Genomic DNA, 24,284 nt, shown 5'->3' with positions numbered 1-24,284 from the left:
TTCGGCAAGATCCAAACTTCAATTCCTAGATTTCCCCCCTAATCCTGATGTGCACCAAAACCTGTTCTGATCTCTCTTGACCCACACAGCATCCCTTCACAATGTTGCATTGAAATTGTCTAGTGTATTCTTGCTTACACGCAAAGGTATGAAGTTACGCCACAATCTCATTGTCAATAACATGGCCCTTGTGTCCCCTCAGTCTCGCAGAGGAGGAGAGAGACAACATGCTGGAGTCCCGCTCTTCCCCGCCACCGTCGCCCTTCTTCTCCGCCATCCTCGCAGCCTTCCAGCCGGCAGTGTGCGACGATGCAGAGGAGGCTTGGCGAAGTCACATCAACCAGCTCGTGTCCGACTCGGACGGATCCTGTGCCGTCTACACTTTCCACGTGTTTTCCTCACTGTTCCAGGTATTGTACTGTGACCTAACACGACTTGATATTGACAGTGTGGCTGGTCAAACTGAATAATTGAACTGAAAGGGTAACGGGATTATATATGTGACTGATTAACCTTCAGAGAAAGAGGCTTCCTTTCACGAGGGGTCGGATTCAGTGCAAATCGAGGGCAGGATGCTTTCAGCTTGAAAATCTATTAACCAACCATTAACCAAATGTTGTTCCCTTCACTGACCAAAGCTGACAGGGGAGGATTTGGGACGTAAAGACAGAATGTATGGACTTTAGATGATGTAGGAGCGACTCTGACAGCCTGTTGCTTTGCTCTGCAGAGTATCCAGAGCAAATTCTGCTCTTTGACCTGTGACGCTGTGAGCTACCTCGGCGAGGGACTGCGGGGGTTAGGATCAAAGTTTCTGAGGTCATCTCAGATGCTGACGTCCTGCTCAGAGTGCCCAACTCTATTTATCGATGCAAACACAGTGAGCGACATGACTAATTGATTTATTTTACAACATGACCTATCAATGGCAGTTAAACAAATTCAAGAACAATGTTAATTTTCTTTTTTTCAGATTATGTCTTATGGCCTCCTGGAAAAAATGAAATTCAGCGTGTTGGAACTTCAAGAGTATCTCGATACTTACAACCACAAAAAGGAAGCTGCTGTCACCGTAAGGGGATTTAATATTCAGATTTTCAGTATGAATTAATTCACCTGTGTGATGTCACTGAGTTGTGTAAATCACGTTATTATGTTGTCTCTGTTCCCGTCAGTGGTTGTGCAACTGTAAGGCCACCTTTCCCCGGACTGCTGGGGGTATAACAAGGCAACCGGTGGAGCATGAGGAAAAGGTAAAAGCTTAATTTATAAGAAATCTGATTAATAACTTTGTCATACTGGTCCAAACAAGCGAGAATGTACTTTATTTCCTGAATTCAGTGTAAATGCTCAGGATGCCATTTCATCTGACCTTTCTTACTGTACTTTCTGCCTGACGGTTACTGTGTGATACTGTAGCTCTGTGAGTGTTGCCTCTCGTTATTTCTCACTCTATATAAATGTCAAGTTTCTAACGATCCTTGAGTTGCCGCGCATCACATCGATCGTCTCATACCCAGCGTGCCTTGTGATCGTTTCCAGCTCCGCCGGGCATGAGAGCAAGTTCTCTTGAGTTGCATTTAATCTGGACAGTACACTCACTTCCAGAGGTGGCAAAAGTACACGCAATCTTTACTCGAGTAGAAGTACAGATACCTGTGTCAAATATGACTCAAGTAAAAGTATGCATATTGATTCAACCTCTTTACTCAAGTAAAAGTATAAAAGTACAGGCTCTAAAATATACTCAAAACTAAAAAAAGGGGGAGGGCCACCTCTACCGACTTTATCTGTGGAGAACAAACAGGGGTTAAAACAAGAATATATTTTTGAGTATGAAAATGTGTAGACTACAATAGAATGTAGTATTCCTAATTGAAATAAGGTCAGGGATAGGGAATGTTTTGTTGCCCTGCTTCGTTGTGGACGTTCTCAGTGATGTTGGCTGATTCTTCACTTCTTCTATGCTGTTACTCCTTGTCATGGACATAAATAAAATAAAATAATAAAGAAATCCCCCTGAATGCATTCAAATAAAAGTAATGAGACTGTTTTGAAGATGTAAGGAGTCTAAAGTACATATATTTGTGTGTAAAATGTAGGAAGTAAAATAGTCGTAAGTACAGATACCTGAGAAATCTACTTTCACTACAGTAAAGAAGTATTTGTACTTTGTTACTTCCCACCTCTGCTCACTTCATAGCCGATGAAGGTTTTTATTGTTAAAACCTGGCAATGAATAATAAGAGATTGTCACCAAAGTGAGTGCATTTCTGCCAATTAACAGGCAAAACTGTTCATTTGCTCGGCTTGTTTCATTTTGGATTAATTCATGTCAACGCCCTGTTCTCCTTTCTGTTCCAATTTACACATACATCCCCCCTTACTTTTCCTACCTCTTTGCATGCCAATAGAAAATACCTCTGCTAATACCTCTAAATAAAAGTTATGAGGAACTGCATGTCCGTCTTTTGAGTCTCTGTTTTCCTCACTTATTTTCTGTCCTGTAACATGCGTGCTTTGTAGCAAATGGAATCTCTGGCTGTAAGTTGGAAGTTGTTTTAAATTGTCTTTTAGCAGTCGTGTAGTTTTCTGTAGAACCGTAGCAGGTTTAGCATCAATCTACAGGTAGCTAGTGGTGTTTATTATAACAGGAATAAAGAGGACTTTTCCTAACAACCACTTCCCTCTCTCTTGCAGCAACTGGAGCTCTGTCAAAGACTCTACAAACTCCACTTTCAGCTGTTGCTGCTTTTTCAGTCCTACTGTAAGCTGATAGAACAGTTCCGTGAAATAAGCTCAATTCCTGAGGTAGGTGCATCTTGCATTTGTTTGTCTCCTCTTTTTTGAACCGTGACACTCGATATTGAATCCATGTCCCTGTTGAATAATTTGTATCCTTCTCAACCTGTAGCTGACGAATATGTCCAGAGAGCTAAATGAGCTGAAGAGCAACCTGAGGGCGGCAGCGGCCTCGGTCACGAGTGATGAGGCGGCTGCCCGTGAGAGCTGCTGCTCTGAGCCCACCTTCAGCTCCTCTGAAGCTGCTGTGCAAGCCATTTTGGAGGGTCTGAAGAACAACGAGCTTCAGGCAGCCATCCGCTACATTCGTGAGTGCAGGTGAGAAAATAATAATCTTTGCTTTTCTAAATATGTGTGGTTTTTAATGTTAATAAATGCCCCCTGCAACAACCTTTTCTATTTGTCTTTGCAGAACAATGTGGCCTAACGACATCTTTGGCAGCCACTCTGAGGAGGAGGTCCAGACCTTACTGAACATCTTCTTCAGACATCAAACTTTGGGTCAAACAGGAACTTTTGCTCTGGTGGGCTCGAGGCAGGACCTGACAGAAATCTCCGCCAAGCTGATGGAACTGAACTGGGAGATGCGGGACATGATCAGACGAGCCCAGGGCTACCGAGCCATCACCGCTTTCCTCCCAGACTCCAGCATTTCAGGCTCGACTCTTTGAGTGAGGTCTGGCAGCGCAGCGATGTCCATTCCAACTCCCTGTGCTATGCCAACACTCCAGTGCTGTCTGGGGTTGCTGCTATCATCTCAGTGGTTAACAAGCTCTCTGCTCTCTCTTGGGAATAACCAAACACCTCCTCTTGTGACTCAGAGCACATCACAAAGTCAGATCTCTAGACGTGCAGCAATACTGTTGGTTTTAGACACACGAGTGACACACGAGAAAGTTAGGCTTTTATTGCACTAATAGCCTGGCATCCCCAGACCAATCTGCAAGGGCAAATAAACATGAGCTTGCTGATTGGTCTGGTTTCCAGGATCCGAATGATAGAAGTTTTCACAAAGCGAAAACACTTGATACCGAGGTCGGTCAACAAATGACATACCAAAGATTAATAACTCTTTTTCAGTTACGTTGTTTTAATTGTCAAGGGGAAATGTGCAATCCGTCATGGGAGTGGAAAACCTTTACTGTTTCCTGAAAGAATGTATTTGAATATCAGAGCAGTGAAAAAATGAACATTGTCAGTAAAGAAAAAGGGAGGCTTCATTACTTGCTTAAAGTAGTGGATCTTTTGTGTGTGTGTGTGTGTTTGTGTGCGTGCGTGCGTGTTTGTGTGTGTGTTTTGTGTGTTGGTGCCTGAGTGTGTGAATCTAAACCTGACGACCATCCTCGATGGCATTACGGATACTGATTTCTTTAATTACAATTATTAACTTGTTCACATTAACTACTCTGACATGAGCTGCAAATCTACTGTAATGTCTCCCTAACCTACATCCTTCTGTGTGGGTAATCTGTTACTTAAAAAAAAATCTTACTGTACCTTTTAACTGTGCAGCTTTTAGCAATTAGGGGAAATATTTATATCATTTGCAAGAGAAAGACATGCTTTTATCAGACTAGATTTATAGAAAACTAATATTTTGTTTGGAATCTGCCAAGCTTGCAAATTCTATGTACTATAAAGTGTAATAATAATGTTTATCGACAAACACAGAAAACTATTTTAGCTGAATATTTGTACATAGTGCAGCGGGGGCTTCGCTCAAGACTCATAAGATTGTATTTTTATGAACGTACAATTTGAGTTGCATAAGGAGTAAAAGAGATATTTGTAAAGCTTGCACAGGAAGTGTTGGAGTAGCCTCCCGCTTTGTAAATACTACTGCCTTTGCAATGTACTGTACTTTGGTGTTCTGTACACTCATGTAACGATGAAAATAAAACATACATTTGTAAACCGTTGTTTCATGTTGTGATTTATTATTAGGGCCCAAGCACCGACAGGCACTGACAGACAGTGAGGCCCTATTGAAATTGTAAGGATTATTATTTTTCAGGCAAATGAATTGGCTTTTTTGAGGGCTTTAACATGCTCAAATTCTTACCAAAACGCATTGACCGATCGTCACAAAAATCGATACACAGGTGTATCATGACCAGACAAACAAAAACGTCTGGAGGTGCAATTGGAAAAACACAAGAGGAATGAAGCCTGCTATTTTGAATTTAGTGGCCATTTGGCCATAGTCCACATTTTTACTTTGAGGTACTTGTCCCAGGGCTTACATCAGATCAACTTTAAATTGAGATGAGTGTCATCACAATAAGATGGAGATACAAACTAACTCAAAGATCTATTTTTCGTCACACCGCTTCGGTGAACCGCTCTATGTGACAATATTTCATCAGTCATTATTTATTTTTTTCAGGCAAAACGCATGCAGCGCTTCAAAATGCATGTTCTCGGGCTCGCCCAGTGCTGCTGTGCTTTTATTATTATATTTGTACTATTAGTAGTAGTAGTAGTGAAGTATTAGTAGTAGTATCATCATGATCATTATCATTATTACTATGGATGGAACTATTTTGCCAATGCTTGTATAATGTATGTGTTTTGCTTATAACAGAACAAGAGTTTCTTCTTATATATTATCATGTTTATATTCAATGTTTATACGTAAACACTGTATTTTATATTTATTCAAGTTTATGTATATATGTCTCGTTTATACATTTAAGAATAAATGTCATTTAAATATCTATCCATCTATCTATCTATGAAATAAACCATTTCTAAGATAATTATCGGCTTATGTTAAATCTGTTGGATTCTTTATATGACATCCTCTTATTTTGAAGTCATACTAACTTCCGGTTACCGGCGCGCGAGCTTTGTTTTCGTAGAACTAGCTAACCAGCTAACTAGCTAAACATGTAAACACGTAAACACGTCGTTACCACTTTACATCACCGTTTGTGGTTTGTTGCATAAAGTTTATAAGAAGTTTTCATCGCGACATGAAAGACAAGACCTTCTTCCGCAGTCATGGTGAGTCAGAGCAACTTTCACGTCCAGTCGTCTCGTAACTTTTTGTGAATTGTTAGTTCGCAGTTCTGCATTTGGGGGTTTTCCTAAACAGTGTCAGCTTCCTAAAACACAAGGACTCAAACGTCAGCGAACACTGCCATGTGTCTGAAGTAGTTTAATTATCATTCAAGCTAACGTGAGTCGACCTGCAGCTCCACGACGTGAGGTCCTGAGCATCAGCTGCAGTTCGACCCACCTCCACCTTTAAGCTAACATGCTGTAGCTAACACCAGTTTCTGTATCATAACTTAGTGACCTCGAAAACTCCTCTGTCTCCTCAGGCGACCACCTGTAGTCTCCTGGAATGGAGTCTCCCTGGAACATGTATGACACCTTTAAAGATGAGATCTGGAAAGGTGAGATCAGTGTTGTGTAGAAAAAAATCAAAGTTATAAACTGCAGTGGAGTTAATAAAATATTTATAAGACCAAGCATTTCACGTTATAGGCCACAGATAGCTTGTTGCAGGGCTCTACTTTTAATACTACTTGTAGCTGCACGATCACCAAACAACCAATAACAGTCACACAAACACATTTGTATTCCTATAGCCCATATTCACAAATAACAATTTGTCTGATAGGGTTTAATAAGGTGTGACATCCTCTGCTCTTAAGGAAAAAACATTTTAACAGAGGAATAACCGTAGAAACCTCAGTGAGCCACATGTGAGGGACAGACAGAAGTGCAATAGATGCTGCGTATAACATCGATTAGAAGAAACAGTTTGAAACATCATGGGAAAGTGTGCGATTGTTTAAAGTATTTGTACATAAGAAAATGTCTGATAGAGATAAAGGGAGCAGTGATGAGTTATTCTCAGTAATGGTACAGTTTGTTAGAAGTACTATTGTGTATAAATCATGTGCTGTGAACCTTGAGTTGGTTTACTTCATACTGAGCTAGAATCCTTTTTTATTTTGATTCCCTATCCAGAGCTGGGACAACTGGACCCCGACTGGTTTCACGTCCTGTCAGCTCAAACTTCCACCAGTGAGGGAAATGGATCTGATCAAGATGAGCTCTGTGCCAACCAAGAGGGAAACTTCAAAGCCCCCTGTGACAGAACCGCACTGGAAAGTCAGCTGTTCTCTACCCCGAAAGTTTTCAGACGCAGTCGAGTTGTGTCCCCGGAAACTGAGGGTGAGCAGTCGTTCACTGCTGAGCAAGGTAATGTCTCATTCAAATTAAACCGTTGATATGTTTATGCATTAATATTTCTCTTGCACCTAAAATATGTGTTATACAGGACTGTAGATGGCTGCATCTAAAAAGTGATGATTCTGTATTTCTTTCCTTAGAAAAAGAAGCACGGCCCTGGAAAGAAACACAAAGTCCATGTTTGTTTCATATGACAAAAGAGAGGTGAGTGCAACAACTCTCAAGACCTTGTTGCCCGTGCTGTTTGAAAGAGACATTTTTCAGATATTCTACTTTTTATTGTCGTAGTTTTTATTTCAAGTCATGAGTACGAACTGTGAACATTCTCTGATTTTCATATAGCTCCTGACAATCACGAATTGTGCTTTGAGAAAAGATACATGTACTTTCTCTGGACATTGAGTGTTTGAGCTATTGTCAAGCAATTGTTGTATGTGTCCCTTGTGTTGTCACTGCTGTAGTTTTCAGTGTCCATCTTGTTCTTTTTAGGATCTCTGAATCAAAATGTGGACGTTTTGGTGAGCTGCAGCTTCATACATTTAATCTGTTTAAAGTAAAATTTAAATAAATATTTAATCATCATCTGTTATCTGTTCTTTTTTGCTCCTGTCATCTGTACAGATTTTCTTCAGACCTCACCCAAATCCCCAGTAAGTGTATAAAATCAAACTGTAAATCAGCAAATTTGAATGTGGAGTAATGGATAACATCAAGGTTCGCTCTCTTTTTACGAATGACAGGTTAGCTATGCCAAGCAAATATCTGAAAGTCTAGGTGCACAGATTCATCCGGACATATCGTGGACGAGTTCTCTGAACACCCCACCTGCTGTGCCGTCCACTCTGATTTTATGTAAGCAAATGAGTTAGTTAGTTGTTAGGGTTGATTTTTTTTTGTTGGTGATAAAAATCCATTTATGTGATTTGTTTGATAATTGTTTGTTGCAGCTAAAACCGATGAGAGTCCCAGTCCAATGAGTGTTTCTGAAGACAGCAATGTGGTTGTGAGTATTGTGTCGAAACTGACTCCATAGCAGATACATTTTTAACACTAAGTGAATGTCAAGTCTCTGCTTATGCCTTTTTTTATGCTAATAATACATTTGTATATTGCTTCTGAAATTATATTTTTTCCTTCTTTTGTTTCCCTGTTTTTAGTTTGTACGGAAGCTTTTTCCTTCACTTTCAAATGCATCCGTAGCTACAGCAGTATCACCCCAAAACAACCATGTGCTGGTTCACACAGGTACTGACTCCTTCCTGTACATTTTGCTAATATTATGGAGGATGCAGTAGTAGCTGGACTTTTCGATCCATAATAGAAAACAACCAATAATAATTTCTTGTCTGTAAACCACAGGTGTTGTTTCCCCTGAGGCTGCTCAGAATCCAGAGTCCCATAACTCCCCCCAGGATTCACCGCATCCAAGTCCGAGTGTTTGGCGACAGAAGCTTCCAGATGCTATTGAGGATGGGGATGTACGCAGCACCGTGGCCAGTGTTCTTGATGGAGCGGAAAATGTTCTCTCCATGTTTTTCTCCAACAGTAGTTCAGCCTTGAGAAAAGTGAAAACTGACAGAATCAAGAGAAAACAGATCATTTCGACTAAAGAACGAGTCGGCAGCTTTACGGACGTCTCGATTACTAACAGCGCTGCCTCACTGGAACAGAGGACAGATGATCGGGAACCTGTCAAAATATCCTCACCCCCACCACAGAAGACTAGAGATACTGGAATCACCCAGTGGTCGCCATTGAGTTTATCTGACATTCCTCCCTCGTCCGTAGATTCCTCTTGCAGGGATAATAATCATGCTGCTACACAAGTGGACAACAAAACTGTACCAGAACAACTGCGGAGCAGCTCTGACTCTAGCCAGCTCACCAGGCCGCATTTGACGGGCTCATACTATGGATTTACAAAGAAAAAGAGACAATTTGTTTACACCATTGAGACTCCAAAACCACAAGCTCAGGGAAACGAACCACCGTCTGTGAAGAATGACACCTCCCCCAGGATTCCAGGTTCTGGTAACATTTCTCATGCATGTGAATGTATTCATGCATAAAATGCTATAATCCACGTTTTGTCAATATGGAAAAGTCTGAATGAATCTCTCCCTTTTTATCCTCCTGCTTTCTTTCAGGGAACAAAGGGAGTGCCAAGCTGTTGGGTGAAATCCAAGATGAAGCAGACTGTTGCAGAATCAAGGAGGATGAGACACAAAAACAGAAAAATGACACGGAAGAAAACGTTCCTCTTCCTGTTCAACCAAAAGCCCAGGAGCTCGACATGTCGCAGCTCTGCAGAGATTTTGCACAAGACTTCAGTCAAATGTTAGGCCCAGGGAAACCAAGCAAAGTAGCAGAGGTTACTCCTCAAAATGGCTTCTCTCCCTCAACTTGTCTGAACGCCATGAAGCAAGCCAAGCAGAGAGGAAGACAAGCAAACGTTCCTCTTGACTGTGATCACACCACTGAGAGAAAACCTGTTTCTGCCACTGCTCAGAATTTCTCCATCAATGAGGGAACAGGATTTGATAGCGGATTCCCCTCCGCTGTTGCAGACATCTCTCATCTGACTTCCACATCCTTTATTCTTCCAAGCTCCGAGAACAATGCTCAAAGTCAACAAAAGACTGTCTTTAAAACTGAAACCCAAAGACCTGCTTCTTCCCTATCTACAAATATTAAACATGTAAAATATCATCAAGGAGCTGAAACTGAAGCTAAGCTGTCGAGTGCAGTGAAGGAAGGCCAGACACTGGGCCCTTGCAGAGAGAGCGAGTTTCACATAGAGAGCACATCAACAGAACTGCCCAGTGGTGCAACAGAAGGTGTGGATACCATCAATCACTTTCCAGCCAAGTTTCCAAGTGATGGCAACTTTCCAGAGAGAGCAACGGTCTCTCTTCCTTCCGTCCATGCATCAGTATTCAAAACCGCTTCAAATAAGGCTATAGAAGTTTCCCCAGCCCACCTGGAGCGAGCCAAGCATCTGTTTGAAGAAAACAAAGCTGAAAGGCCCTTTAGTGCTGAGTCGACTAAAAGAGGCAGCGGAGCTAAAGAAGAAATTCACACCAGTATTGATCCAGTGAAAAATACAATCGCTGCCTCAAAGCAGCCACCGTCATCGAGTGAAAGATTTGGGGAGATAAGTTGTCAGCTAACGGCGTCACAGAAAGCTGACGTGACAGCACTGTGCACTCTCATGGAGGAAGCAGATAGCCAGTTTGACTTTACACAGTTCAAAACTGCAAAGCTACAGCAGCACTGTCAAGATGAGGCCACCTCCCCACAAAAAGCGGACAAAGAACTTGACCCTGATTTTTTTATGGGTATTGATTTCGATGACAGCTTTAGTTCCGATGCTGAAAAGCATAAAATGACGTCAGCTTCCAACTGTGAGGCATCAACTCTGACAAATAGATCCACACTGACAAAAGAAACTCCCTCCACTGAAGATGCGTCTCCCTCTTCAAAGAGCATCTCTGACAGAAGGCGCTGTATTGTGTCAGCTGAACCCCAAAATCCTAACAGAGCTGGGTTCACTGAGACAAGCGAGCAGGAGAACAAAACCCCTTTGATGCCTAGTGTAGGATTCAAAACTGCGAGAGGAAGTGATTTGAGAATTTCAAAAGAACATTTGAGAAAAGCCAGAGCCTTGTTTGCAGATTTAGGGGAAAATCTGACTGATCAGAAGTTGGGAGACAAGCTGAGCAGTGATGCTGCTGCTAAAAGCGAGCAGCGACAGATCACCAGCATTACAGATACAAATGCTGCATTGACTTTTAATAACAGAAAAATGGAAGCATCTTCGTATCAAAGTGATTTCCAATTGTCCAGTGGGAAGGGGGTTTCTATTTCAGCGAAAGCTATGCAAGAAGCAGATTCTCTCTTCAAAGACTGCGACATTACCGACAATAAACCTGCTGCGTCTGTAAAACATCAAAAGAACACCGAACAGTTTCCTACAGTCAGTCACACGAAAAGCCTTTTGAAATTTAAAGGTATGCAAGGATTCAAAGAGAACTTTTCTGAAGAAGCAATCGGGGAATGTTCAAAAGCGAGTGCTGGACCAGCTGCCAGTCACACAAAGGTTGTACAGCACAAATCGACTCTAAAAGCATTTTCTTCTCCCTTGTGCTCGACATCAAAGAGTTCTGGCTCCTCTGGAATGAATCAGTCGAACAATGGCGGAGGATTCTCTACAGCCAGCGGGAAGAAAGTCTGCGTGTCGGCTGATGCGGTGAGAAAAGCTGAGCGTCTGTTAAATGAAAGTCATGCACCTGAGGACACAAAGAACCAACTGCAACAGGAAGGAGATGCTTTAAGAACAGCTCATGTGGCCGATCAAATTCAAGTTGGACCAATTAAAAATGGAGGGTTTCAAACAGCCAGCGGCAAAGGAGTCGTGGTCTCGGCCGCAGCTCTCAAGAAGGCTAAATTGCTCCTGATTCAATGTGAAGCAGTCGAGGATGAAATCGATGTAAAACCATCTCACTCCAAGACGCCGGTTCGAGGTCTTGCATCCAGGACAAGTGGATTTCTTGCAGCCAGTGGGAAACCTGTGGGACTTTCAGCTGAGGCCCTCCGGAAGGCAAAAGCTCTTTTCAGTGACATCACTCTCAGTGCAGAGCTCCCGGCTGTTTCAGACACAAAGGAGACTCAAGGCAACGCTGACAATTCAGACAAAACACACTGTGGTTTCATAACTGCAGGGGGAGCATCAGGGGGCTTGTCTAAGAAAAAAAAGTTCAAAGCAAAAAACATTTTGAAAGAATTTGATAACGGTTCTGATTCGGTAGAATCGCTGCAAGAAGCAGAGGCTTTCTTTGAAGACTGCGACAATATGGACAGAGACAACGGAACCATGGTTAAGTATGAGAGCAGTGTAGCACCTGTGAGGGGAGGCGACAGTGAGAAGGAACAAGATCAGGGGCTGACAGACACTTCTGAAGAGCGTGGAAGTGGACACTCAGTAAACAAGAACGGTTTTCTGCATCCCGGGGATGTGAGGACACTTGAAGACTTGACCAATGGAAACCCATCAAAGCATCTTTCAACCCGGTTGTGCACAACATCAGAGAAAACTGGCACCTCTGACTTCAAAACATTTAGCAGCGGTGGTGGGTTCTGTACAGCCAGTGGGAAAAAAGTGTGTGTGTCAGATGATGCAATGACCAAAGCAAAGTCACTGTTGAATGAAAGTGCTTTGGTTACGGATACAAACAAAAATCTGAAACAAAAAGAAGACAGTGGGACGCCTCAGAGTGTAAAAGGAGTCGCTCTTTCATTTGCAGCCCAGAATAAGGTAAAAACAACAAATACCAAGTTGCTAGTTTCTTGTGTACCACAGAGGAAAGGGGGATTCCTTGCAGCCAGTGGTAAACCGGTGGCATTTTCATATGAAGCCCTCCAAAAAGCAAAAGCTCTCTTCAGTGACATGGATCTCAGTGCAGAGATCCCGACTGTTTCAGGCACAAGAAAGAGCGACAAACACGAAGAGGCTCAGAATAGTGCAGGAAAAATAAGTTGTGGTTTCTCAACTGCAGGGGGAGCTAAAGTCAGCGTGTCAGCGACAAATCTTCTGAATGCAAAGAACCTTTTCAAAGAATTGGCAGATGAAGAGACTCCTCCCTCGGACTCGTACTCAAGAAGCCCACGTGCCCGCAAGTCAGATCTATCAAATATAGAAAATGTGGAAAGAAGTACAGATTGTACTTTCATGACAGCGAATGACAAGGACATGTCTGCTGAGGAAAGTGTCCCTGAAGTCGTTGAATCTTTTCCGTCTGTGCTGACTGACCCTGAAAATGAAATTCTCAGAGAAAATGCCCTTAAAGGTGCATCTGAGGTAAAAGAAGGTAAAACGTCCACATCATGGGAGAGCAAGCTCCACGACACTCTTAGAAAGGAAACAGCAAACGTGTTGGGTTGTGAAGTTCAACGTACAAACTGTGGTGAGGGACCCAATTCCAAAAGGCCGGAGGAGTCTTCATTTCAAATGTTTCCATCACTTCACTTCAGTGGCTGCTCTGAGACCCAGCAGAGGTTTCTCGCCCAGGAAGCGCTCGACTGCACCAAAGCTTTGTTAGAGGATGAAAGTCTCTCCGTGACATCAGAGAATGAGCCAGTGCAAGATTACCCAGGATCCAATGCCACATCTGCAGAAGAACAGAAAGGAAGAGGGAAAAGATTGGGAGACAATGCAAATATGACTGGTACGTTATTTTTATTATGGATGCACAGCTTGTCTCAGTGTCGTCTGATCTTATTGAATCTGGACTATTTAAAGAGCAAGTTTAATTTCATCTTAGATCAAGTTTTCAATTGAATTGAATTGTATTTCTACGTTACAGTTCAAATTAACCAGAACCTTATTTTATTGTTCTAGGTCAGCCTCCCCTGAAAAGACGATTACTGGAGGAATTCGATCGGACTGTTGTTGGTCCGAGAGGTTTAACACTACAGCCACTGAAAACTTGTCCAGACAGTAAGTTATTTGCCCGAAAGGACATTTTCCATTCTTATATATTTTCTCATAAATGTGATAACTCTACTGTGTTTTTCTCAATTAAGGTGTAATGAAAGACAGGAGAGCTTTCAAGTTTCAAACCTCTCCTCATCCTAATATCACACAGCCACACAGGTAAGCTTGACTCGTTTGCCATGTTTATAAGTGTCTGTCATGAGGTATCAGCTCTTTAATGATGTATTATTTTGTCTCACAGGAACGGAAAAAACTATGTGGAAGCCAAACTGCAAAACACAACACCAACACAACAGTGTACCTCAGGAGGAAGCAGATCAGCGCATTCAAACAAGCCAGCGTTTGCTCCTCCATTCCTCAAGAACGCAAAGATGGAGACCTGCAAGGATGCAGTGCTCAAAGTCAACACAAGAACACCTCCTGCATTTGTTCCTCCTTTCAAAAAACAAAGAACTATTGTCCAAGAGAGTTCCTGTAAACCACAGCAGCAGCAGGAGGAGGACAAACATCAGCATCTCTTTGTAACACCCACTAACCGCAGCACTGTCTTACCGCCCACTAAGAAAACACAAAGCAGTACAGATTTAGCTGGTAATACAAGGAAAGGAGATATTCCACAGGTGGCCTTGGCCGACACAAAGCATGATTATCTGACTGATAATCACAATGTTCCCGTTGGCGGTGGTTCAGGGGACTCTGCTGCAAAGGCAACACGTGAGGACGACACGTTTTCCAGAAGCCAAGGTGCAGTACAGCCTTTCTGCATAGAGTCAATGTTGCACAGTGTAAAGATCTACAGAACATATCTAAAACAATCGTGTTTATGGTTTACAGACATGTTTCAGAATCTTGAAAATGTGGAGTTGGCACGGGATATGCAAGACATGAGAATCAGGAAAAAGAAGCGACAGACGATCCGACCGTTGCCTGGAAGTTTGTTTCTAACCAAAACCTCGGGGGTTTCAAGGATCCCATTAAAAGCTGCTGCAAATGGAAAGCTCCCTGGGAGATACTCCTCAAAACAGGCAAGGACACGACTGTCATTGGGCTTCAGAGAATATGTTGTCACAGAAAGGATTTGGTTGAAGTATCTTGTGTTTTAACATCTTGATGTCGTGTTTCAGCTGTATGGATATGGAGTGCATCAACATGTGTCCGACATCAGCAGCGAGACAGCCGAGGCTTTTCGCTTCAATGTGCATCAGTTCCTGAAACTGGAAGCGTTTACAGACGGAGGCGGCGTTCAGCTGGCCGATGGAGGATGGCTAATCCCCAGCAAGGATGGGACTGCAGGAAAAGAAGAGTTTTATAAGTAATTTTAATTGTATTTATTCATTTTAATCGGATTTTATACTGTTAGAGAAACAATGTGCAGGTTGATTGTCCTCAACATCATCTTGTTCTACACTTTCCACAGAGCCATGTGTGACACTCCAGGTGTGGATCCTAAACTGATGAGTGAGGAGTGGGTGTTCAATCACTTCAGATGGATCGTGTGGAAACAAGCCTCCATGGAAAGATCTTTTCCAGAAGCGATGGGCGGCCTCTGTCTCACGCCACAGCAGGTTCTCCTTCAGCTCAAGTACAGGTACGTAGTATCACAACTTGTGAATATCAAATATACTTCTGTACAAATTCAAGTACACAGAGTAATGCCATTTTGTGTCATCTCTACAAAATATGGGGTTTTAGGGCTGCAAGGAATTATTATTTGCATATCGATTGACTGATTAATTGAATACTAAAAGATCTTACAATACTTTTAATTGTCACTGAGTATAGAGAATGATTTACTATCAGAAGAATAAGAATATTATTGAAAACATGATTATTCTCCATGTCTTAGATATGATGTAGAGATCGACCACAGCCGTAGACCCGCTCTGAGGAGGATCATGGAAAAGGACGACACATCGGCCAAGTCCCTGGTTCTCTGTGTCTGTGGGGTCGTCTCCCGGGGACACTCCTCAATCAGACCAACTCGCAGTGACACCAAGACTCCACAGGGGGCCGATGCCAAGGTCGAATCCCCCTTTGCAGTAGTTTGGCTGACGGATGGATGGTACGCCATCAAAGCTCAGCTGGATGAACCTTTGACTGCCATGCTTCACAAAGGTCGACTGGCTGTCGGCGGGAAGCTGATCGTCTACGGGGCTCAACTTGTGGGATCCCAAGAGGCTTGTTCTCCTCTGGAGGCACCGGAGTCCCTCATGTTAAAGGTGCATGGAGACCAAAAGTCCTTCTGTTGTTCTTTCAGCGACTTCAACAAAGAGAAAATGCTGACTTATTGTTTGTGTGTTTAGATTTGTGCCAACAGCACCAGACCTGCACGGTGGGACACCAAGCTGGGATTTCACAGAGATCCCCGGCCGTTCCTGCTGCCTGTCTCCAGTTTGTACAGCAATGGAGGACCAGTAGGATGTGTGGACATTACCATACTCAGAAGCTACCCCATACAGGTGAGTTTAGTATTCTATTCATTTACTCCTTTCTCCTGGAAGTTTGTGCTCTGATCCCTTTCGTCTGTATGTCTGTTGGTTTTCTTCCAGTGGATGGAGAGGAAACCAGATGCTGGCGTCGTGTTTCGTTCTGGCCGTGCAGAAGAGAAAGAGGAGAGACGATACAGCAGCCAAAACCAAAAGGCCATGGAGATTCTTTTTGCCAAGATTCAAACTGAATTTGAAAAAGAGCAGACAGGTAGGAGTGTTTTTCTCATATCAGGTAGAGAATAAAATGGGCGAGGTTTTAACAAGTTGTTTGATCATCAGGTAAAAACAAACCTCAACGCAGAAGACGCACAATAAGTCGTCAGGATATTGCAAATCTGCAAGATGGAGAGGAGCTGTATGAAGCAGTGGAGGATGATCCAGCTTACTTGGAGGTGATAGAAAATGTACCTTGCTCGTTTTTGACTCGATTCTCTCATGAATAGAGTTTTAGTCACATACCTTTCTTGCTTCTGTGCTCTAGGCCCATTTGAGTGAGCAGCAGATGGAGACTGTTCAAACCTACAGACGCTCTCTGATGGAGAAGGAACAGGCTGAGCTACAGGATCGATACCGTCGTGCTCTAGAAGCAGAGAGCGGGGACGGGACCTGTCCCAAACGAGACGTCACACCCGTGTGGAAACTCTGCGTTCTGGACTCTATGGGCAGAGGCAGTGGTGTGACTTCATTTTTCTTCTTTCCCTTTGACCTATCAATATTTATTTAAACTTATTAACTGCTGTTTGTTAAAATGCTGGTTTTAATAAATTTTTCTTGTTTCTAGTTTACCAGCTGAATTTTTGGCGACCCTCCTCCGATCTTCAGGCTTTACTGAAGGAAGGCCGTCGATACAAAGTTTATAATCTCTCCACTTCAGAGGGAAAGAAACGCAGCGGGATCGAAACGGTTCAACTCACTGGGACCAAGAAAACCCAGTTTCAGGACCTGCAGGTACGGTCGGCAACTGCTGATTAGATTCTGTACATGTAAATCAGATGGATGATAAAAATATTGTCCGATATAAATGTTTTGTTTTATCCTTCAGGCCCAGGAATGGTTATCAGAACAGTTTCAACCCAGGGTTTCCACCAGTTTCCTGAATCTTCAAAACCCAGAGTTCCAGCCGCTGTGTGGAGAAGTTGATCTCACAGGATTTATCATCAGTATCATGGATGGACAGGGTAGGGGATTTTATTTTTTTTACCAAATGTTCCTTTCATAAACATACAGTTTTCTAAATAATTGTTTTTACTTTTGAACACAGGTTCCTCTCCGGCATTTTATCTGGCTGATGGAGAACTGAACTTTGTTAAAGTGCGCTGTTTCAGCAGCTTCGCTCAGTCCGGCCTGGAGGATGTTGTAAAACCACGTGTGCTGTTGGCTCTGAGCAACCTGCAGCTGAGAGGTCAGTCCCTGTCTCCCACTCCTGTTGTCTACGCTGGAGATCTGACCGTCTTCTCTACGAACCCCAAGGAGGTTCATCTCCAGGAATCCCTCAGCCAACTCAGACACCTGCTCCAGGTACAGTCCACAATTACAAACACTGTTGACATGCATATTTGACTAACTGGAAATGTGGCAGATGGACAAAGTTTCTCAAATATGAAATTACTATTGTTTCATATTGACTTGTAACAAGTGTTTTTATGCCTTTTCTTCATTTCACATGTATCTACTTTGATCAGAATTCTATAGCCACACTAAAATAATTAGGTGTTGGTGCAGGAGTATGGTATGGACATATGATCAAGTCCCTGGAATCATTGTTAACAAGGGTTAACTTTTCTTTAAACCATGTCCAGCTCTTATTTTCCTCTTCTCCATCGATCCGTCCTTGGTTTGGATACCATCCACTAATTTCCATCTTCTGTTTTCAGGGTCAGCAGAACTTCTTCCTCACTGCTGAGGAGAAACTTTTACATTTACTCAAGTCCGATGGTCTAAGATCCATCTCTTCTCCAGCTGTCCACCCTCTAACCCCAGCTGGTGCAACTGACAGAAGACAAGATACAAAGAAAAGCGTGAGTTTATGCACATGCTTTTGACTTTGAATCCATTTGTTCTCATAACCACTTGGCATCGACTCAACAAACTAAAAGTCTTGTCCTTTTTCTATGCAGCTGATCGCTCAGCAGCCAATCAGAAGTGTTGGATCCTTCACCCCTGTCAGCGGGAATCTGTCTGCACCAACGTCTTTAACAGAGAAAGACCCCAAAAGCCTGAAGAGGAGAAGAGCTCTGGACTATCTGTGTCGCATCCCGTCTCCACCGGCTCTCTCCCATCTGGGCTCGGTGGTGACTCCTTGTGTGAAGAAGACGTTCAACCCTCCTCGGAGGTCGGAGACACCGAGCACTTTAAAGACAGAACAGACTCCGGCTCGCAAACCTGTTGTCTCACCGAAGGAAGACGAATGGGTGAACGACGAGGAGCTGGCGATGATTGACACTCAGAACTTGGGTGTTGGTGATTTAATGTAGATGCATAAGACTCTATGATGATGAGTAGTGGAACTCTGGGAAGAACTGTACAAATGTGAATGGAAAGACAGACAGATGTTTATGGTTCATATTCTGTGGGATGTTTTTTGTCTCACACGACTTATTAAAAGTATAAAACTGAAAAATCATGTCATCACTTTCTACTGATTTTCTTCTTTTCTACTTTTTTGGCTGTAGTTAGGTTTGACAGCTTCAGAGTTCCTCTTATAATCTCTTTATTTTTAAATAACAGCTGATCCGAATGTCTACTGTCTACACCTGAGGACACTTAGTCTCTTTAAAGTCAGTTGTAAAAAACAACGGTATGCACTTAAAATTATCTATATCTTAAATTCTATCCAACCCCATATCTTAACCTTTGTAAAGACCCTATCCTTCCCCTTGATATATAGAATTAGATACAGCGTTTTTTACTGTATGGTTCAAGATAAGATAGTTGTATTGAGGGGGTGACCTGGAGAAAATAAAGAATTAAACTTAGTTGAATAAATATTAATGAAGAATTGGCTGATCTGAACAATACAGACCTTGAAGTATTAGAGTTCAATCAATTTAACTGTGGGTGAACAATATGGGAAACTATGAGCTGTTCACAGACATATCGATATAAGCTGATATGCACCGATATGAAACCTTAGCTTTACAGAAAAAACTATGTAAAGATATGTGTTGATGTTCACATTTTATAAATTCAGATTCTACAATAAGATAAGATAAGTAATAATATAAGACTTTATTAATCCAGAAGAAAATCCTTGTGCCAGCTTGCTCCAAGGTTACAGTACAGCACAATATCTGTAGAATAGAATACAAAAATAACAAACAGTAAAATCACAAGTGAAGATGAAAATCCAGTAAAAGTACAAGTGTATTGAAAAATAAATTAAGTGTAAACAGAGAAAGTAATACTTTGATTAATCGATATGAAATGATAAAATAATAGGTTATGTTAGTTGTAAGATGAAATATTGCAGATATGTCTGTAAATACATTGACATAAATATTGCACGTGATATTTAAATCAGTTGAATGATATTGGAAATTATATAACATGGTATTAAAAACATTGCACATGATATAAAATGTGATGACAGACAAAGAAAGGAATGTAACTGCATTTGTGTTAATTGTGATAGTTAAAATATTAATGTTGCCACCACTTACTAAGACCAGATTGTTTAACACTGAATTTAAATAACACAAATATAATTAAGTCCAAAAAAACATTCTGCGTTGAATTCGTCAAGTGGCCTCCAGACCAGCAGGTGGCGCTGTAGCGCTCAGTGGCGAGTTATCTTGCCGACACGGAGGAAGAGGAAGAAGAGCTTCCGTAAACAAGGCAGCGGTTTGGAAGTTGATTTCCCGGTTTTATTTTTCATTAACTTCTACGCCATTATGCATGAGGCCTGGGTTTATATGGTGAGTATTCGTGAATAGCGACATTTACTCGATATGTGTATGTTCACGTGGTACCAGATTTACGTTAAAGTGTCGTTTTTTACCGGTTTTCAGGGTCAGAACAGCGGCTAGCACGGTTTAGCTTCACACACTGACCTCATTGAGTTTCTATGTCCTTATACACACACACTGGCCTGATATAAAACTCATATTATCCGCACTAAAAGCAGTACAGATGGAAATAAGTGCACTGGTTCGTTTATTATGATTTATTGTGGTTGTTGTTTTCCAGTGTATTCATGGGGCTTTAATCCGTTTCCACGCAGATGCGGGGTAAATCCTCCAACCCGTACCCTTCTGCTGTGCAAAGAGGCCGTGCGGGTAGAGGGGGAGGACGTGACCCTAGGCCTGTGATCAGCGACAGCACCAAGAGGGAGCGTGTGATCAAGCAGGTCGGACTCACCAGCAGCACATTCATCGGGCCCGCGTTTCCTCCGCCGACACCCGCTCCGAAGAAGGTGCCGAAGGCGAAGAAGCCGCTGAAGCCGAAGAAGTTAGAGAAGTCCAAGGAGTCCAAGGAGTCCAATGACATCGAGGACACGCTGAGCGAGTTCTACAAAGAGCTGGAGAAGATCGACACGCCCGACGGTGATGATGGAAACTCCAGGAAACCAGAGGAACGATCTGCTCGACCTCAACAGATGCGGGTCGCAGGCCGCGAGAGAACGTATAATGCCGGCCATTCTGCAGAAGCAGACGGCTGGCGGAGAAGCGAGGGAGAGAGGCCGGCGTCTTGGCCACACTGGTATGACAATGGGCCATATCACCCCAGGGGGCCGAGGCCAGGCATGGACCTGAACCATCAGAACCAATGGCGTCATCCTCATCCACAGCACAGACCACCAAACCCAGGGTTACACGGACCCCCATTCCGTCATCCACCGCCCCCACCTGCATTCCAGGGTCCACAAAATCCCAACTGGAGCGGTTCAGGCCCCTCAAACCAGTATCAAGAGTTCTCTGGCATCCCATCTCCGAATGTGCGCGGACCACCCTCTCAGGTCCCTTATGGAGAGTATCACTCTGACAGGGATGAGCGGGTTCGCAGCTTCGATAACGGAAACAGAGGTCACGACCAACACCGAGTATTTAATTCAGAAGCTCAAGCGTGGGAGCCCCAGCCTCACAGCAGACCCCCTGGTTCTTCCTTGGTGCTGATCCTGTTGAGGGGACTGCCCGGATCTGGGAAATCAACACTTGCCAGGTACGTCTGTGTAACCTTCAGTCACTTCAATGGGTGTGTTGTTCGATATGAAGGAGTGTGCTTTTTTAACATTTACACAATCTGTATCACAGGGAGCTGCTCTCCACTGGTCCCAGTGGGGTAATACTGGGCACAGACGACTACTTTGCTCACGAGGATGACTACTGCTATGAACCATTCCTTCTTGGAGAGGCCCATGAATGGAACCAGAAGAGAGGTAGTGACTCTTTAAATACTCATGCAGCTTTAATGTTTTGTAAAAATTGTCTCCATTTCAGGAAAAGGCCTTTTTATGTTTTTTACGTTCGCCCAGTTTTGAAGTGAACATGGGAAGTAGGCGGTTTTAAATATTTAGAGGTCACCAACCAGATGCTTCCCTGACATTATTGCCTGTGGGATAAGAATCAAAATATCTCAAATTCTTCAGTGTTTCACACAGTAGTGTAAATAAAGAGGAGTTACACTGGTCTGTTTAACCCAGAGCTGTGTCCTTTCAGTTAAGTGTTTGCAAAAGTTCCACTGAGTAAAAAAAGTTTTAGAAATACAGTTTGAAGACACTTTTATTTCATTGCCTGAAATCTGTTCAACCTCTGTTTGGTGTTGAATTGTCTTTCAGCCCAAGATGCTATGAACGATCGCCGGTCTCCAATTATTATCGATAATACAAACATTCAAGCCTGGGAGATGAAGCCATATGTCAAAATGGTAGGTGGTGATGTCACATATTATGAGGAGTCTAGATCTAATCGACAGTATTTAGCTGCAACGCTTCACGACTCTTTCATAGATCCTAATGAAAATGATTCCGAACAGGCCTTGGAGCGAGGATACCAGGTCGACTTCTGTGAACCTGACACCAGCTGGAAGTTGGATCCTTACGAGCTTCAGAGGTAGGATTTCTTAATAACCAGTTTGTACTTGATTCTGGTTCAAATTCTGAGGAGCTTCACTTCCTGACTTTACAACACGCTGCACTTATTTCACCCTCAAGGAGAAACAAGCACGGGGTTTCCCAGGAGAAGATCGCGCGGATGCTGGATCGCTTCAAATTCCCCATTTCCATAGACACTGTGCTGAGTTCCCAGGAGCCGCCTCACGTCAACCAGCGACCTCGACCAGAGCCGCCGCAGACGATGGGGGGGGAGCAGAGAGCTCCAGTAGTTGATACAAGGATCTAACCAGCCAAATCGTTTTGCCTAGCAAAATATATTTTCCACTGCTGCTGTTGTTTCTTTGTATTAATTTATAATTTTATATCATGCAATTTGTGCAAAGGGAGAGCAAATATATTTTCTCAACAGAAATTTTCAACTGGGAAAATGTCGTGTGTGATATTTTTTCTAAGAAAAGAACAAATCTGCATTGTTTTTGCGGTTTGTATTTTTACGACATTTCACACTTGTATTTGGTGTGTTCCTTGAAAAAGGCATCAACACACACAACTATTATTGTTCTGATCAAATAACAGTTTCTTTGTTAAGTTGTTTCCTGCAGCTTCTGGTTCCCTGAAATCTGCAGAGTAACTGGAAGAAGTTTCTGTTCCGGTAAATCTCTTGTTTCATAGTTAATTTGTCGCCATGGTTCTGCAAACACAACCATGGAAACACACACACACACCGTTAATTTCTGCGCTCCGATCTCTTTTTAAATGAATTAGCATTTAGCTAATTATTAAACTGAACAAAAAAATATGTTTATGGGGAAATCACACTTTTCTATTTGTTGATGGTACAACAATTGGACTTAGAACAATTTCTGTTTAGTTTTTTTCAGGTTTTTGTCTAAAGTGTGCAATTGTAAATATAACAGTTTACCAAAAACACTGTTGGACATCAATGAATTGAACCGTGGTCCTGTTTTATGAACTTTAGTCAGGACTTTAGTTTGTCTGGACTTTTGGTTTTTGCTCAAACACGAGTCCACATTTTTACCAGTGTGAAAATCTTCCCATTAAATTTCTGAAATATTCACGCTCGCATTTTATTTTTCTAAGGAAACCATTGGCTGCCATGTTTGACACAAATGTTTAATCGCTCCCAGTTGGTTTTGTTCACCTTCTCCTCCGGAGCCTCACGTGACAGATCTGGGCTCCTCTCTGTTCTCTGCTTCATATTATGCAGACTCCACTATTTCAAGTTTTTCTTTTTAAATAGCACAAAATAACTAGGTGTATATATATATATTTTTATCCAGGTGTGGATTTTGGCCCAGGTTGCCTGAGGATCAGTGGAGGCTTAAAATACGAGCACAGGGGGAAACGTCTTGATATAGTATCTCAGGATTAAAACAATAAAATGTAAATGGATGTTGAGACTGTCAGTGGTCAGTTTGTAAGGATTTATGTTAAGTTCCAATTTCTAATTAGTCATTGCAGACATTAAAACATTACTTTGCCATATTACCTATATTTGCAGTATTTTTTACGCTTGTACCTCAAGTCAAATATCTCCATTAATTCCTAAACCTCTTGTTGGACGCTCAAAGACATCAAACAGATTTCAGCACGACTCTCATGTTGACGTCTTAAGAAATTTGTTTTCAAAAAGTGTTTCACTCACCCGGAGGCTTTTTCCTCTCATCACTGACCATCACGCGTTTCCTCTACAACATGAAATCATTTGCTCCCTCACGATGTTTCAAGGTTGACGTTAAAGACCCAGAGTATAGTTTCATTTGTACATCTGTGGACTTTTATAAACACAACTGACCTTGATTTACAATCTTGTGCCAATGTGTGAGGCCGAGCTGCAGTTGAGAACACAACATGTTTCATATCTTTACTTATGTGCCAAATCAGAGCCTGATGAATTCTGCTCTAACAGCTTTCAAAGTAAAATAACAAAATATTTGTGTAAAAGTTTTAATGTGCCTAATTGCGTCCTTGATAAATTATAAAGAGAGATATATAGAGAGAGAGATGCATCACATTCTTTTCATGGACATTTCCAGTTCTTTAAAAAAAAATCCAATAAAGAAAAGAAGATGATCTCTGGATAAATGAATTCGCTCAAATGGGCCTTGACTTCTCGCCGATATAAAGGCCAAGCTGTTCAGTGGAGTCTCCCTGAGGTGACGGTGACCTTATGTGAGGGAATCAATGCGGAGGCAGTTTTAAGAACATCATGTGCTGGCTTGAG

General features: G+C 42.4%; 3 protein-coding genes across 5 annotated transcripts in view; all 3 read left to right on the top strand.

The window, feature by feature from the left end:
- The window catches only part of frya (furry homolog a (Drosophila)), a 45,124-nt gene extending 40,408 nt beyond the window's left edge, over window positions 1-4,716 (top strand). Inside the window, exons 55-61 of the mRNA XM_053422606.1 lie at window positions 203-410; window positions 731-880; window positions 974-1,072; window positions 1,176-1,253; window positions 2,701-2,811; window positions 2,915-3,120; window positions 3,215-4,716. Coding sequence (XP_053278581.1) covers window positions 203-410; window positions 731-880; window positions 974-1,072; window positions 1,176-1,253; window positions 2,701-2,811; window positions 2,915-3,120; window positions 3,215-3,473 — 1,111 coding nt within the window. The 3' untranslated portion in view covers window positions 3,474-4,716. The remainder of the gene's footprint in view (window positions 1-202; window positions 411-730; window positions 881-973; window positions 1,073-1,175; window positions 1,254-2,700; window positions 2,812-2,914; window positions 3,121-3,214) is intronic.
- A 928-nt stretch (window positions 4,717-5,644) lies between these two features.
- brca2 (BRCA2 DNA repair associated) lies at window positions 5,645-18,610 on the top strand. 3 transcript variants are annotated; one of them, XM_053422926.1, is made up of 27 exons: window positions 5,645-5,808; window positions 6,129-6,203; window positions 6,784-6,990; window positions 7,149-7,212; window positions 7,498-7,526; window positions 7,630-7,658; window positions 7,749-7,860; window positions 7,956-8,011; window positions 8,166-8,253; window positions 8,368-9,033; window positions 9,156-13,232; window positions 13,406-13,504; window positions 13,591-13,660; window positions 13,743-14,245; window positions 14,336-14,526; window positions 14,626-14,813; window positions 14,919-15,089; window positions 15,348-15,720; window positions 15,805-15,960; window positions 16,051-16,198; window positions 16,270-16,382; window positions 16,472-16,664; window positions 16,772-16,938; window positions 17,033-17,168; window positions 17,252-17,508; window positions 17,865-18,008; window positions 18,108-18,610. In XM_053422926.1, the coding sequence occupies exons 2-27, from the start codon at window positions 6,152-6,154 to the stop codon at window positions 18,462-18,464; spliced, it is 8,646 nt and encodes a 2,881-aa protein (XP_053278901.1). In that variant the 5' UTR covers window positions 5,645-5,808; window positions 6,129-6,151; the 3' UTR covers window positions 18,465-18,610. The 3 variants fall into 3 exon arrangements, with proteins under 3 accessions (XP_053278901.1, XP_053278900.1, XP_053278899.1); XM_053422925.1 differs by having other exon boundaries at window positions 6,784-7,017; window positions 7,155-7,212; XM_053422924.1 differs by having other exon boundaries at window positions 6,784-7,017.
- A 1,157-nt stretch (window positions 18,611-19,767) lies between these two features.
- n4bp2l2 (NEDD4 binding protein 2-like 2) lies at window positions 19,768-23,115 on the top strand. The gene is given in 7 exon segments (XM_053422928.1): window positions 19,768-19,904; window positions 20,210-21,147; window positions 21,240-21,364; window positions 21,764-21,852; window positions 21,961-22,037; window positions 22,139-22,276; window positions 22,278-23,115. Coding segments are annotated over 7 exon segments (1,422 nt in total). The 5' UTR covers window positions 19,768-19,880; the 3' UTR covers window positions 22,309-23,115.
- The last annotated feature ends 1,169 nt before the right edge of the window (window positions 23,116-24,284 follow it).

This window comes from Pleuronectes platessa, chromosome 5, assembly GCF_947347685.1.
Source record: "Pleuronectes platessa chromosome 5, fPlePla1.1, whole genome shotgun sequence".
NCBI classification, from domain to species: Eukaryota; Metazoa; Chordata; class Actinopteri; order Pleuronectiformes; family Pleuronectidae; genus Pleuronectes; species Pleuronectes platessa.
This window is presented reverse-complemented; position numbering and strand designations above follow the sequence as displayed.